At 36.8% G+C, this 14,492-nt stretch overlaps 1 protein-coding gene across 1 annotated transcript in view; it reads left to right on the top strand.

Moving 5' to 3' along the window:
- Positions 1-359: 359 nt before the first annotated feature.
- The window catches only part of gpc2 (glypican 2), a 17,632-nt gene continuing 3,499 nt past the window's right edge, over positions 360-14,492 (top strand). Inside the window, exons 1-10 of the mRNA XM_087798594.1 lie at positions 360-725; positions 3,228-3,386; positions 5,211-5,345; positions 6,973-7,148; positions 7,230-7,310; positions 8,110-8,275; positions 8,703-8,833; positions 11,327-11,473; positions 12,056-12,192; positions 12,785-12,957. Of these exons, the coding sequence (XP_087654720.1) occupies positions 557-725; positions 3,228-3,386; positions 5,211-5,345; positions 6,973-7,148; positions 7,230-7,310; positions 8,110-8,275; positions 8,703-8,833; positions 11,327-11,473; positions 12,056-12,192; positions 12,785-12,957 (1,474 nt within the window). The 5' untranslated portion in view covers positions 360-556. The remainder of the gene's footprint in view (positions 726-3,227; positions 3,387-5,210; positions 5,346-6,972; positions 7,149-7,229; positions 7,311-8,109; positions 8,276-8,702; positions 8,834-11,326; positions 11,474-12,055; positions 12,193-12,784; positions 12,958-14,492) is intronic.

The following is a 14,492-nucleotide window of genomic DNA, read 5'->3' as shown; positions in this document are numbered from 1 at the left end:
GGAAAAATAGCACTTCCGGTCTTAAGAATGGATTTTCAACTTAATTCTGAGGTGGCGCATCAAATCTTTGAATAAAAATAAAAAAACACTACTTACGTTATGTCATTTTACGTGATAATGTGATCTAAATACGTTGTATTATAAGCAAATTTGTATTTGGATGTAAATACTTTGGAAGAAGAGACGGCTAATCTTTTGTCATTTTTGCAACCAAGACAATGGTTACACTAAGGGGAAAGGCATGCCTTTTATTTTGAAATCACGTCAGTAGTGCCGGTTCCTGCGGGTCAACGCCTCCGTCTCACTGTTAGTGATGATGCTGAGGGATGGGATCGCCCACTGTCTCCCAGTCCTCCTCACGTTTATTTACCGCGGAGCTTCTCCCAGGACGGACTGGAAAAGTGGTCGTCAGGGAATATAGGGCTTCTGTCATTTACGATTACTAAATAATGAGGGTGTCAGACGACTAGCGTTACTTTTTTACTTTTCAGATCAACCAAAAAGAACCTTGTTTGATTTTAATTTTAGGGGAAACAACCGAGCACAGGCATTGGATATGGTTCCTCTCTCCAAATTCCCGATGCTGGTGATCCTCTGCGCCGTCGCTGCTCTGTCAGGGACCCGGAGTCCGGTGGCTTCTGCCGGCAGGAGCTGCTCTGACACCCGGCAGGTGTACTCGGAAAAGGGCTACAGCACCAGCACCGCTCCCCAGACCCAGATATCAGGTAAGACCGACTCTTCCGTTTGAGTTTTAATCAAAAAACATGTGCATCTTAAGTGATGGAAGAATGTTTTTCTTACAGGTAAAAAATGCAGTAGGTTTTGACCTGGTTTTTGAGCAGAATTGACATTTAAATCTCGTGATAAATCATTAAAATGAGGGGAAAATATTTAAATTTAAACTCACTATGACGCGCCAGTTTCTCACTATTATTGTGTGGATCTCTCCCCCCCCAAAAGAGAAACAATGCGGCGTGGTTTAAAAGGCATCCCAGCCTCCTCCTGCTCCCATCTGAGCTGTTTAAATAGATGATTAAGGGGATCAGTAAATTGCCAACACCGGTACAACAAAGAACCTCGCCCCTAATTAGTCTGTGCCTACTGGCCCCCCATTAAATCCCTGCATCAACCCACCGGCTCTGTTCACTGCTGATCATCTAATCTGCTCAATGAAAAGTGGATTAGAAATTAGTTGGATTTGAGTTTTACAAGGGTTTAAAATGAGAAGAGTTATTTATTTTTTTCAAATCTGTTTTCAAAAGTGTCCATCATCTTCACTGGTCTATTAATTTAATGGATTCACATTATGCAGACACCGCAAGATCAACACTGAGTGTGGGTTTATCCCAGGACGAATTTGTGTGTGTGTGTGTGTGTGTGTGTGTGTGTGTGTGTGTGTGTGTGTGTGTGTGTGTGTGTGTGTGTGTGTGTGTGTGTGTGTGTGTGTGTGTGTGTGTGTGTGTGTGTGTGTGTGTGTGTGTGTGTGTGTGAGAGTGTGTGAGAGAGTGTGTGACTCACACAACTGCAGTATTGATTGATTTTTTGCGCCTTGTGTTGGGATATCACCGCCTCAGCCTTGGCTCTCTGTCCCGTGGGCAAGGGGGGAGCAGATGGCCAGGATAGCCAAGGATGGAGGAGAGGCAGTTTAGAAATGGAAATGCTGGGATGGGATAGGGGTAATTGTGAGACACACACACACACATACATACACAGACACACACGCACATGAAAAGAGAGGGGAACAAAAGAAGCTGAAAGGAAAGAGGTGCAACTAACATTTAAGACTACATTAGATGTTTCTGTCAGGTGCAACATTCACACAAAGAACAAAAAAACATTTCCTCTCTTAAGAGTAGAGGGATTCCTTTCTCCCTCGGCTACTATTTGCATATCATTACATGTGACATATCAAAGACCAAACCTGAGCTGACAAAAAAAGACAGATTGAAGCTGAATAATTCATGTAGGGAAATTACAATCTTCTATTGCTGCTATATATTTAAAAATATATCCTCTCAGTAACAATAGACCGACAGCTTTTAGAATGGGCCATCAATTTGACTGCCTCACAGTCCTGGTCAAAAGTTAAACAAAAACGAAAAAAACATTTTAAAGAGATCATATCATACCTTAGGTTAGACCTGGGCCACATTGACTGGCAGTATTTATGTCCTCAAGAGGTCGAATATCATGTAGAAACTAACTATTTTATTTTCTATTTTATTTGTATTATTTATTCCCAGTTCAACTGTAAAAATGACTCTGTAGGTTTTTGTACTAGGTTTTTGTTGTCTGCTTTTTTCATTGTTTTAAATACTTCCTAAATAAAATGGTATGGTATTGTTGTCAATATTTATTTCCATCCAAAAATATTTAAGTGTATAGAAAATAAATATTCTGAAGAAAGTACTAAAAACAGTAGCATATAAAGCTTGATTTTGTTACTTATTAATATTATTACTATTTAATTTCCTCCATACAATTCAATTTTTTATCTCCTTTGGAAAACTGAGGATTTCCCGGATGGATCCAAAATTTTGGCTCAGATATTCTTCTGACTGAATCCACAGCTGACTTAAAATGAACTGAATGAATAGCATAAGAAACATGGTTTGTTGGTTGTTGACAGTCTGTGTTACCCAGTAGAGCAGTTTTGAGTCATTTGTTTGCTAACTTTTCACTTATTTTAATAGTGAGAGCTCGAACATATAAACACCGAAAGCAACTTAATAATGATTTTCACCAAAACGTATATTTAAAAATGTAAATAAGCATAGAACAATTTTTCAGAGTTAAGAATATAATGCTTTATCTCTCCCCTGAAAACAAAACTTTATCATTTTCAGTTACTTTTAGAAAGTAATAAAATATTTAAAAAAGGGTTCATGTCATTATTATAATTATTCCACCTATACTGGTGAATCATCATGACGTGTACCGTGACCTGATGTTTTTTTTAAATAATAAAACCAGCATTTTATCTCTTATAAAATATAAATGATTCCCTCATTGGTCTGTGCTTTCAACGTTTATCTTTATTTAATCGCCCACACCTGCCCTAAAGTCTTCTGAGTCAGCTTGTTCTTGTCCAACTCCTCGGAATTCATGAGAAACATCTTCAGAATGAGTCATTTCTCGAGTAGAGGCAAATAAAAAATTGATTAAATTTGCACATCATAGCTGTTGGAAAACACAGAATAGCAATTCTTCTTTTGTTTTGTTCGCAGGGGAGCACCTTCGTCTCTGTCCTCAGGACTACACCTGCTGCTCCAGTCAGATGGAGGAGATCCTGGCGCTCCAGAGCGGGAGAGACTTTGTCAAAGCCGTGGAGGACAACAGTCAGTTTCTGTTAACCACTTTCACGCAGAGACATCGCAGATTCGACGGTAAGAATCAAAGTGGGGTTTTTCATCTTGACTTGTGGCAATAACCTGCAGTCTTATAGCAAGAACAAATACACACAGCACAAACACAATAACATGAAAGATGCTGCAGTTTTTTCCTCAGCACTATAAAAGATGTATCCCTGTTACTCACAGGCTGTTTATTTTCAATCTTATGTTTTATTCATCAACCTGTCAAACACTAATCATTTTAAATCACATGTATTTAAATATATTTATTTAAAATCTAAATAATTGTACTTTAATGAGTGTTTTTTAGTAGCAGAGTTGATGCAATAAAGCATGAATGTTATATTGTTGATATTGATTATCATATTGCACAAAATTAATTGGAAAAACTAACAGTGTTGCTGCTACAGAAAATAGTGGTGGGATGATGTTCCAGTAATAATGAGGAAGAGAGGGCTACATTCATATTTACTTTCATTCCCAGAATGCACCAGAAACCATACACCGTGTACGATGGCGAGTTATTTGGAGTTTGTTTGACATGGATAGTGCTGCAGCCTCAGTGTAGCTATGACGTCTCAGATATGAATCCAGGCAACACTAGGGATTCAAATGTAACCTTCCTGTCACAAGGTTGTATCTTGTTGCCCACCTGTAGTGGTGTTGATTTACTCTGGACACTCCAGTGTTCTTCTTAAATCCAAGTGAATAGGATTAAATAGGCATCTGTCTCTTTATGAGCAAATCGATTAGATATATTGAGGTAAATACAAGTAGTAAGTTATTTAATTATCGTGTTGTTCTGCAGTTCAATTTGGATTAATTTTAAGGTAACTAAGGTTTGAAGTAATTGTCATCTACTTGTATGACTTGTAGCTGCTGCTGCCCATGTGCCAAAATCGGTTTAGATATGAAGCATAACATTATACTTTATTAAGCAGAGCATAAAATAAAAAGAAAACATGTTTTACTTTATTTGACTGTCACAACAAATTCTATTTTTACTGTTCATTCCATATTGTTTATTAGATGTGCAAGCATTTTAACAACTGTCTGGCTAACATCAGCTACAGCATTATTCATTCTTCTTTCATAGATTTAATCGTCATTTCACATTCAATGATCTCCTTGGCAGAGGTGTTGGGGAATATTGTTTACTTTCCTCTCAAAAGGCTTTACATCTTACCAGGGTATATGTTAACTAAACTTATAAAGTTGAAAAGTACCTACTGTTATTTGGCTGTAAAACTATTTAAGGGTTCTCATTACAGAGTTTCTCCTACTGCAATACTGTATCAACTGTGCATATATTTTATTTTAATAATGTTTCCACTGCTTAAATGCCCTGTTAGCTTACTCTGACCAAATGGTGGTCTGTGGGTGTTAATAGAGAAAAGTAAAAAAGATCTTAAATCACAATAAACATTAATTATGCTTATAGTAATCATAAATGATTCATGGTAATATTTTGTTTCACATCTGTCAGCTTTTGTAACACAAAGTTAAACTTCTCTTAGATTGTTAAATACACCAGACGTGACTTCATCTTAGCTTGGAGTTAAAACTGCATATGATGTAATATAAACCCCTCTCAGTTTACTAGAATGAAATCCAGACCCAGTCTTCCAAAAGAGGCCCATATGAACGACATTTCTTCTCCTACATTCTCTTACACTTCTTCCCTCCTCTTCCCTTTTACGTAATGTTCAGTGTGATTCACCTGAAGCGTTAGACTGCAGTGGCCTTGAGGATGAGCTGTGATATTAATTTACTAATTTACAGGATCTGACGTAACCACTGGCTCCTGTGAGCAGCAACGACTCAATAAAACTGTGTTTCTCCTTGCGTTTTCCTCAGAGTTCTTCAGAGAGCTGATAGACCTGTCGGAGAAGTCCATGAACCAGATGTTCACCAAAACCTACGGACGCCTCTTCACCCAGAATGCACATGTCTTCCAGGAGCTGTTTGTGGAGCTTCGCAGATATTACTCTGGTCAGTTTGAACTGTCAACTCTCTGTGTCAAAACTTCTACTAAATACTTAAAATATGAATAAGAAACAAATGATATCAATAATACATATTTTGATCAGTTCTGTTTTCTCTAAAATGTATTCCAATATTTTTATGGTTAAATAATATTATAATTTTGTAAAACATTATTTCGTTTTTTTAATCAATCCTAAATCCAATCCAACATGAATTTGTATATGTTTACTTTTACATCATATATTTGATCTATTGCTGAAAGAATAGAATAAAATAGATTGACTTTATTAATCCCTCTGGAGATCTCCTTCGGGAAATTAGGTTCCAGTTCACAGCAAGTTTCATAAAAACAGAACAAGAACAAACTGCAAACAAAATAACAAGTTAAAGAACATAGATCAAAAATAAAGAACATAGATCCAAAAGGAAATAACTTAAAGAAAGAGGATGCAAAGATTAACATAAAATAGAATACATCATACTTTCACTCCACTCCTGCCCTCAAATTCAGAATTATACAAAAAATTATAATAGCACTAGGAAAGAATGTGTCCATGAGTCTATTAGTGTTGTAGCATAATACTAATAATTATATTGGATCATATTTTACTGGCAGGCTCTTTGTAAATGTAAAACCAATCTCGTGAAATGCTTTTCAGAGCAAACGACTTTATTTGTAAACAGAATCAGAAACTTGTATTGCCAGTGTAAACACAACATGGGGCTTTGATGTGGTGTGAGTACAGAATGAAGGAATTAAATAAGTTAACACACAACATAAGTTATATATTCTAAATGTGACTTGGTAGATATTTTTGATTACATTTGTCCATTCATTTTTTTTGTTTCAATGTTTTACGACTATTGTTGCATTTTGTTTAATTTCTTTTCTACTGGGAAAACCGTGACTCTGCTCCAAGTCTTTATTTTGGATCACCAAGCTCCTAGTCAGACCTCTCCAGCATGTAAGGAAGCTTAGTTGGCCCAAATTTTTTTCGTTCATTTACTTCTTTTTTTTTTACTAGATAAGGACTCTGCTAAAGCTGTGCTGACGAGGGTGTTATCCATATGAGGCTTCTTTATTGCCAAGAAAAAACAACAACAAAGCACATTAAGATTCCATAGACGACAGACTGCTTCTATTTCAGTTCTAGATTGCTTTGTTTTGGCCAACGCCTGCTGTGGAGTATTTACCTGCAGGCTGCCACTGTTTAGTCAGTCAGGCTTCGTCTGCCAAACAGATTGTGTGGCTAATTTGAGGAAACGCTATAGACAACAGATAGTACCAGCGTCAAATTTTAATTTATATTGCTCAATGGTGACTGCTGCAAAACCATCGCCATCATAACCATTAACCATTTGGTGTGTTTGTGAGTGAGGGTTGTGTCGATGAAGATGTTTGCTTGCAGAAACAGTAAGACAACAACCAAAGATAATGAAGTACCAAAAAACTTTTATTGCACTCAACTTTGTTTTACAAAGAGACGCATTTTCCTACCAAAAAAAAGGGTTCACGAAAACAAAAAAACAGGACACAGCACTTCCAACCAGCTTTGGAAAGCATTTGTCTTGATTTTTTTTCAAATGTGATCTATGAGTGAAACGATAGAGCCTGTTCCTCTGGTGTCTACAGGAGGCAGCGTGAGTCTTTCTGAAGTCCTCTCAGACTTCTGGTCACGGTTGGTGGAGCGAGTCTTCTCTCTGGTCAACCCTCAGTACCAGTTCAGCGAAGACTACTTGGAATGTGTCAGCAAGCACGCCGAGCAGCTCCAGCCATTTGGAGACGTGCCGCGGAAATTGCGTGTGCAAGTATGTCTTATTTCTTAAACACTAAGTGGAAAAAAATCTATATTAAAATACCAAAAAATAACATTTGTTTCACTTATCAAGGTGTCCAGAGCTTTCATTGCGGCCAGAGCACTGTCTCAGGGACTGGCCACCGGTCGGGACATAGCCAACAAAGCGACTAAGGTTTGATTTCTTTTAACTGTTACACATCGTGCTGCTCATTCTATCAATGTATACTAATATTATTATAGGGCGGCGTAGCTCAGACAGTAGAGTTTACTGGTTCAATCCCCGCCCCAGACTGAGGAAGACACTAAACCCCAATTGCTCATATGTCACAGCTTATCCTCACCATTCTGAGTTTGAATGGGTGACTGAGTGTAATCTAATTTTAGTGCTGAGCAAGCACATTTTTTGGATCAATGCTTTTTTCCTTTGTTGAACTGTGTTGCTGTTTTGTTTGTTGTGTTACCATATATATATAGATATATATAAATTGATTCAAATGAATAACATCTTTAATTCACTTATTTTTGGTAAACTATTATAACAATTCTGAAAAAAATAATAAATAATTCATCTTTTTAATTTAATGTATTTTATTCTTATTTAATTAATTCATTATTATATTTATATGCCCCCGCAACCCCCATAAGGGAATAAGAAAAAAATGAATAAATGAAATTGTATATGCTTACTTTAATGTAATGTATATTATTAAATTAAACTCAATTTCATTGTATTTTATTCATCTCATTTTATTTCATGTATATACATTTAATTCATTTTATTCTATATTGTCATCACAGCATAACATTCCTGTGTTGTGTAAGAATTTTATTTATATATTTAGACAATCAAATATATATGTACTGTAAATATATATGTATGTACATCATGCAATTTTTTAATCTTCTGTTTCAGTTACGTTTTCTTCTCAATACTTTGTCATTTGTCTTCAAGTGTACTGATGTCATTTCAGCTGACTGCTGATTCGGAGTGCGTCCGTGGCCTGATGCGTCAGTGGTACTGCCCCCTGTGCCGTGGTCTGCCGTCCCTGCGTCCATGCCACTCCCTGTGCCTCAACGTGATGAAGGGTTGCTTAGCCAACCAGGCCGACCTGGATACGGAGTGGAACAATTTCATTGGTGGGTGATGACGACACAACCTGTTTTGGGGTCAGAGGGAAGAATGTTTGAATTTTTTATTACGGTTTTAACCACATGTCAAATATGCATATTTCAAAAGTGTGTAGAGGCACTGGGCTTTAAGGGAATTGAACTTTCTGTCAAGTTTGATTATGTAGTTTAAGAAATGAAAATCTGTTTTCTTTTCAAGCTCTCCTGGTGCTCTTCTTTATTTCCCCCCCAATGACTCCCTCCTCCATTAATCATTCATGCATCTCCACTCCAACGATTGATCGGTTGTCCAATGGTTGTCTGTTTTAAAATCCTCTTTACTCGTTTCAGTCCCTCTCTGTTTTCCAATCAATTTCCCCTTAAATGCTCTTTTATGTGAATAACTATCAATCGTTTATGGCAAAAGTTTGACTCTTTCCCATTACTCTTTTCGCAGATGCTCTCTACCAGGTGTCTGAGAAGTTGGAGGGGCCATTCAACATGGAGCTGGCTGCTGACTCCATCTCTGTCAAAGTATCAGAAGCCATCATGCACATGCAGGAAAACAGCGTCAGCATCTCCACCAAGGCAAGAAAGCAGATAAATGATTTGATATTGTTTCATCAGCCAGAGCCTTACGTTTTAACTGTGGTCATTCCTAATTGTCATCCTCAAATGAAACAATGGATAATGAATTACATTTGTTTTATCTTTAATATTGTAAAATCAAATGAAAAATGTCAGACTAGAATAAGAAATCAACATATGCCAAATGCAGGAGACCTCTAAACTTATTATTACAATCATATGATAATAAATTGAAGGACAAAAGGAATATTACCATTCATTTGACTTTAATGAACTATTAACGTTTTTCCCTCCATGATGCAGTTTCTGTTTTGGTCACAAGAATACTCCTTTTTTGTATTTTTGTTCAATTTGGTATTTTTGCAAAAACAGAATCTCTACCTGAGTCAGCAGAAAAAGTGAATTTTGGAAATGTTCATACTGAAAATATGACCCTGACGTTGTGGGCTACTGGTCATATGTTACCTGAAATCAAATCATAATATAATGACTGGTAATGTACTGAGCAAAGCAGCCTCAGACTGCACTATAACTGCTTCATTGTCAATGAGAAACAGCCAAGTTAGACTACTTTACAAGGTCATTTATTTTTTCCAGTGTTATTACTTGTTTAATCTCGCACACAAAATCAGTAACAGTTAAATGAGTCAGTGTGAAAAACACATTGCACAATGAGGTGTTCTGAACAATTTCCCGAAGGAGACCTCCAGAGGGATCGATAACGTTTATCTAACACCGTTAGGTCAGTCTGGGAAACAATATCTCAATCACAACACAATCTTCATTTCTCCTTTATCCCCGTAGTTTTCAAGTAACACTTATTTGATTGACACTAGTTAACACATTGTAGTATAAATATTATTCATACTCATAGCAGAAGGTAGTGTGAAGTTCCTCCAACTATTTTGGGACAACATTGAGGTGTCAACAGATATTTTCTCTCCAACATCTTCTTCAGCAAAGTGACTCTTTACAGGGCAGTAGTGAGCCCTGCCATGACGGTTAAGAGACAGTAGGTTTGACACAAAGACCAGAAGCAGAGTTAGAAGAGTCAGAGTTGAACATGCTCAGGTTTGTGTTGCAAGGGACTAGGGAGGACGATCTTAGAAAGTAGAGACGTTTGGAGACAAAGTTAGGGAGGCCACACTAGGTGAGGTGCAACTATGGTTAGGATACATGGAAAAAAAGAGAGATGAGGAGTGACTTGTTAAAATGCAGAAGAGGCTGTTCAAAACCTCTGACAGGAAATGCCCTAAAAAAGACAAAGAAGAAGCTCAGTCATAACACCTATTTTTACTTTGAGAACACAATCAGATCTGACAATGATTCGAGTGCACGATGAAGTGTGATGTCCAGATATCTGTGAAAAACAAGAACACACAGACTCACAGGTTTTTTTTTTAAAAAATGGCAGCTAAGCTTGTAAGAAACACCCACTCGTTATTTGCTGTCAGCGTTCTACTTCCAGCCCCCTGATTATCCCAAGAGCTGTGACTACTCAGTTTCTATTGCATTTAAAGAAATATATTTTATATTTAGCTGACTTCCTACCACAGATCAATTTAGATAATATGGTGGAGACACATCCCTCTTTGCTTTAAACAGACCATGTTAAGTTCTAAGGGAAATGAGGAACTTTTGAGTCTAAAGGCTGGTGGAATTAAAGAAAAGAGTCCGGATATCAGTTCAATTATTCAATTTATTTATCAATTATCTAGCATTAATCCCGAATGGGATCACAGGTTGCCTATCCCAGCTACTTTGGGTTAGAAAAGTGAACGTTAATTACTCTTTTTGCAGCCAAAAAAACCCAAAACATGAAGGTTATCTAAATAATAAATGTTTTAATATATTTAGAATAACTATGTGAGCAAATTAAGTCCTAAAACAAAGACTTCATTTAAAAGTGTATTATTATAAAAACATTTATTTATTATATACATAGACATGCATATCTTCAATAATGATTGGTTTGACTTTTCAAGTCATGACTCATGTAGGAGAACTCTCTAGGAGTCTGTGAGTGTCATGTGACTCCCACACTTCTTATCAATTTACAGAGAAAGTGTTTTCGTGTGAAGTACTGAGGCATTTTAGATAAAAACTGTTTTTAAACAAATACAAATGTGGTTTCTGAGAACGAAGAACAGATTACTTATAAGTAAGTCATTTATATTTGTAAAGCCCTTTTCACAGACGAGGGTCACAAAGCCCTTAAACAATCAAACTATACTCTTACTCTCACTTAAAATACATGCTTTAACAGGCCAAGACAACATATTGACAAACATAGCAGCTCAATGAAAATTAATAAAAAGCCTGTACAAATAAATCGCTCTTAAGATGTTTCTTGAAGTAGTCAGTATATAACATTGCACTTACACTGTTCTGACATGCGGGAAGTCAGAAAACATTTGCCTATTATAGATTTGAACAACAATGCTGTTTAGGTCTGGCTTATAACGTTGTCATTGTCTGGCTCTGCACACACAGATATTCCAGGGCTGTGGAAACCCCAGGCCCACTCAGGCTCGGTACCAACGCTCTCCCAAAGACTCACCAACCAGCAAGAGACCATTTCGCAACTTCACCCCTGAAGAAAAACCCACCACAGCTGCAGGAACCAACTTGGACCGGCTGGTAAGAATTCTAAAAGTTAATATTAAGAGTTAATATTATTAATGCTGATGATTAATATACATTTACTGACAATATCCAAATACTAAAGAGAATCACTGTATTCCACTTAGAATATTCCATCAGTTACACAATTGTTTTTATACACAGAAAACAGAACTTTTCTAGATTTTTCTGTTATTTAAACAAACTTATGAACTCTATATATAAAGAGTCATTTCTGTTTTTGTCCTCAGATTTAAAAATGATTTTTAAACAAGGTGAAGGAGTAGAAAAGGGGGAAAAAGGCGCAGCATTGGAACAGATTAATTTCACTGCACTCATTTTTATGAGCATCAAAGCTGACACAGTATTTTCGTGACCACAGTGGACACATAACTGGAGGAAAATGTGTTGACCAGGATGGTAAAAAGTCGGTTGGCACTTATTCCTGTCTATAAAGAAGTGAAGTAGTCTGTTTATGACACAACACCACGTCAGCAAGCTTCCATACGCTTCTCTCAGCCAGACACGGCAAACAAGAATACTTTTTCTTTTTTTGAAGCGCGTGAGTCATAACCACTCGGTGTGTCTGCCTCCGTAAAGGTGACTGAACTGAAGGAGAGACTGCGGCCCATGAGGAGCTTCTGGGTGTCCCTCCCACACACCATCTGCAACGATGAAAAGATGGCCGCCGACGTCACTAATGAGGACCGCTGCTGGAACGGGCAAACCCGGGGGAGGTGGGTGAGATGTTGAGGGAGGCGGGATGTGGGCTGAGGAGTGAGGGATGATGCAGAGGTGCAGAGAAATGACAAATGGAAAAGGAGTTGATTTCATTTTGATGTCACCCACATGCTGCCTGTGTGAGTCTGATTGCTTTTATCATCTCGGATGCGGCTTGATGCTACATATTTGATGTGTGTGTGTGTGTGTGGGAGGCAGAGCGGAAATAAAGTGTGCATTATAAATGATTTAGAGTTCATGATTCTTGCTGCCAGTCTTATATAAAGCATACTAGGCAGCGGTAAGCACAGCCATGTTGGCATTTAAGCTTTACATTCTATTTATGGAGTGGAATCTGATATTAGTGGCAATTTACAACATTACAAATAATCCAAAGCATCAACAAAAATAATGAAGATATTCATGATTTGCCTACAGAGCATAAGCAATGCTTATCAGTCTGATTCCCTCATATTAAACATGTCATTTCATTCATATTGGGTGGAATGAAAATGTAATCCTTAAGAACTTTAGTGAGAATATTTCCTCTTAAATGAGTTTTGAGCACCTTCTTTATCCACTCATATGTCTCACTTTGATCGCCGTCAGATATCTGCCCAGCGTCATGGCCGACGGCCTGGTGAACCAGATCAACAACCCAGAGGTGGAGGTAGACGTGGCCAAGCCGGATGTGAGAACGAGACAGCTGATCATGGAGTTGAGGGTCGTGACCAACAAACTGAGACATGCACAGAGTGGACAGGACATGGAGTTCATGGACAGTGAGTATTTTAGGAAGAAAGTTGAATCGATGGACATCATTTTTGAGTACATTTGTAAGTAGGACCTACTTATGGTGCAGATAAAGATGATATTCACATGACACACATAATGTTCACATGAAGTAAATGATCACATGACACACAATGTTCAAATGATACAAAATAATGTTCACATGGCACACATAATGTTCACATGAAGTAAATGATCACATGACACAGATAATGTTCCCATGATAAAAAAGAATGCTCACATGACACACATAATGTTCACATGAAGTAAATGATCACATGACACAGATAATGTTCCCATGATAAAAAAGAATGCTCACATGACACACATAATGTTCAAATGAAGTAAATGATCACATGACACAGATAATGTTCACATGATAAAAAATAATGTCACATGGCACACATAATTTTTACATGAAGTAAATGATCACATGACACAGATAATGTTCACATGATAAAAAATAATGTTCACATGACACACATCATGTTCAGATGAAGTAAATGATAACATGACACACATCATGTTCAGATGAAGTAAATGATAACATGACACACAATGTTCACATGATAAAAAATAATGTTCACATGACACACATAATGTTCACATGAAGTAAATGATCACATGACACACAATGTTCACATGATAAAAAAGAATGCTCACATGACACACATAATGTTCAAATGAAGTGAATGATCACATGACACAGATAATGTTCCCATGATAAAAAAGAATGCTCACATGACACACATAATGTTCAAATGAAGTAAATGATCACATGACACAGATAATGTTCACATGATAACAAATAATGTCACATGGCACACATCATTTTTACATGAAGTAAATGATCACATGACACAGATAATGTTCACATGATAAAAAATAATGTTCACATGACACACATCATGTTCAGATGAAGTAAATGATAACATGACACACAATGTTCACATGATAAAAAATAATGTTCACATGACACACATCATGTTCAGATTAAGTAAATGATAACATGACACACAATGTTCACATGATAAAAAATTATGTTCACATGACACACATAATGTTCACATGAAGTAAATGATCACATGACACACAATGTTCACATGGAGTAAATGATCACATCACACACATAATGTTTACATGATAAAAAATAATGCTCACATGACACACAATCTTCACATGAAGTAAATGATCACCTGACACACATGAGGTTCACATGAAGTAAATGATGACATGACTTGTATAATATTCACATGACACACATAACATCTATATGACATTTTCTTTTCATATAATAAACATGATGTTCATAAAAATGGGATTTTCACATGACACATCAATTATTAAAGTAAGTAAGTCATTTTTATTTGTATAGCGCTTTTCCAGACCAGGGTCACAAAGCGCTTAAACAATCAAAACAATATTCAATAAAATATATATTTTAAAGGTCAAGATAAAACTGATAACACAACAGGAGTTCCAGAAAATCAAGGAAAAGCCTGAACAAATAAAAACGGTTAATGTC

This window comes from Callionymus lyra, chromosome 9, assembly GCF_982586985.1.
Source record: "Callionymus lyra chromosome 9, fCalLyr1.hap1.1, whole genome shotgun sequence".
Classification (NCBI taxonomy): Eukaryota; Metazoa; Chordata; class Actinopteri; order Syngnathiformes; family Callionymidae; genus Callionymus; species Callionymus lyra.
This window is presented reverse-complemented; position numbering and strand designations above follow the sequence as displayed.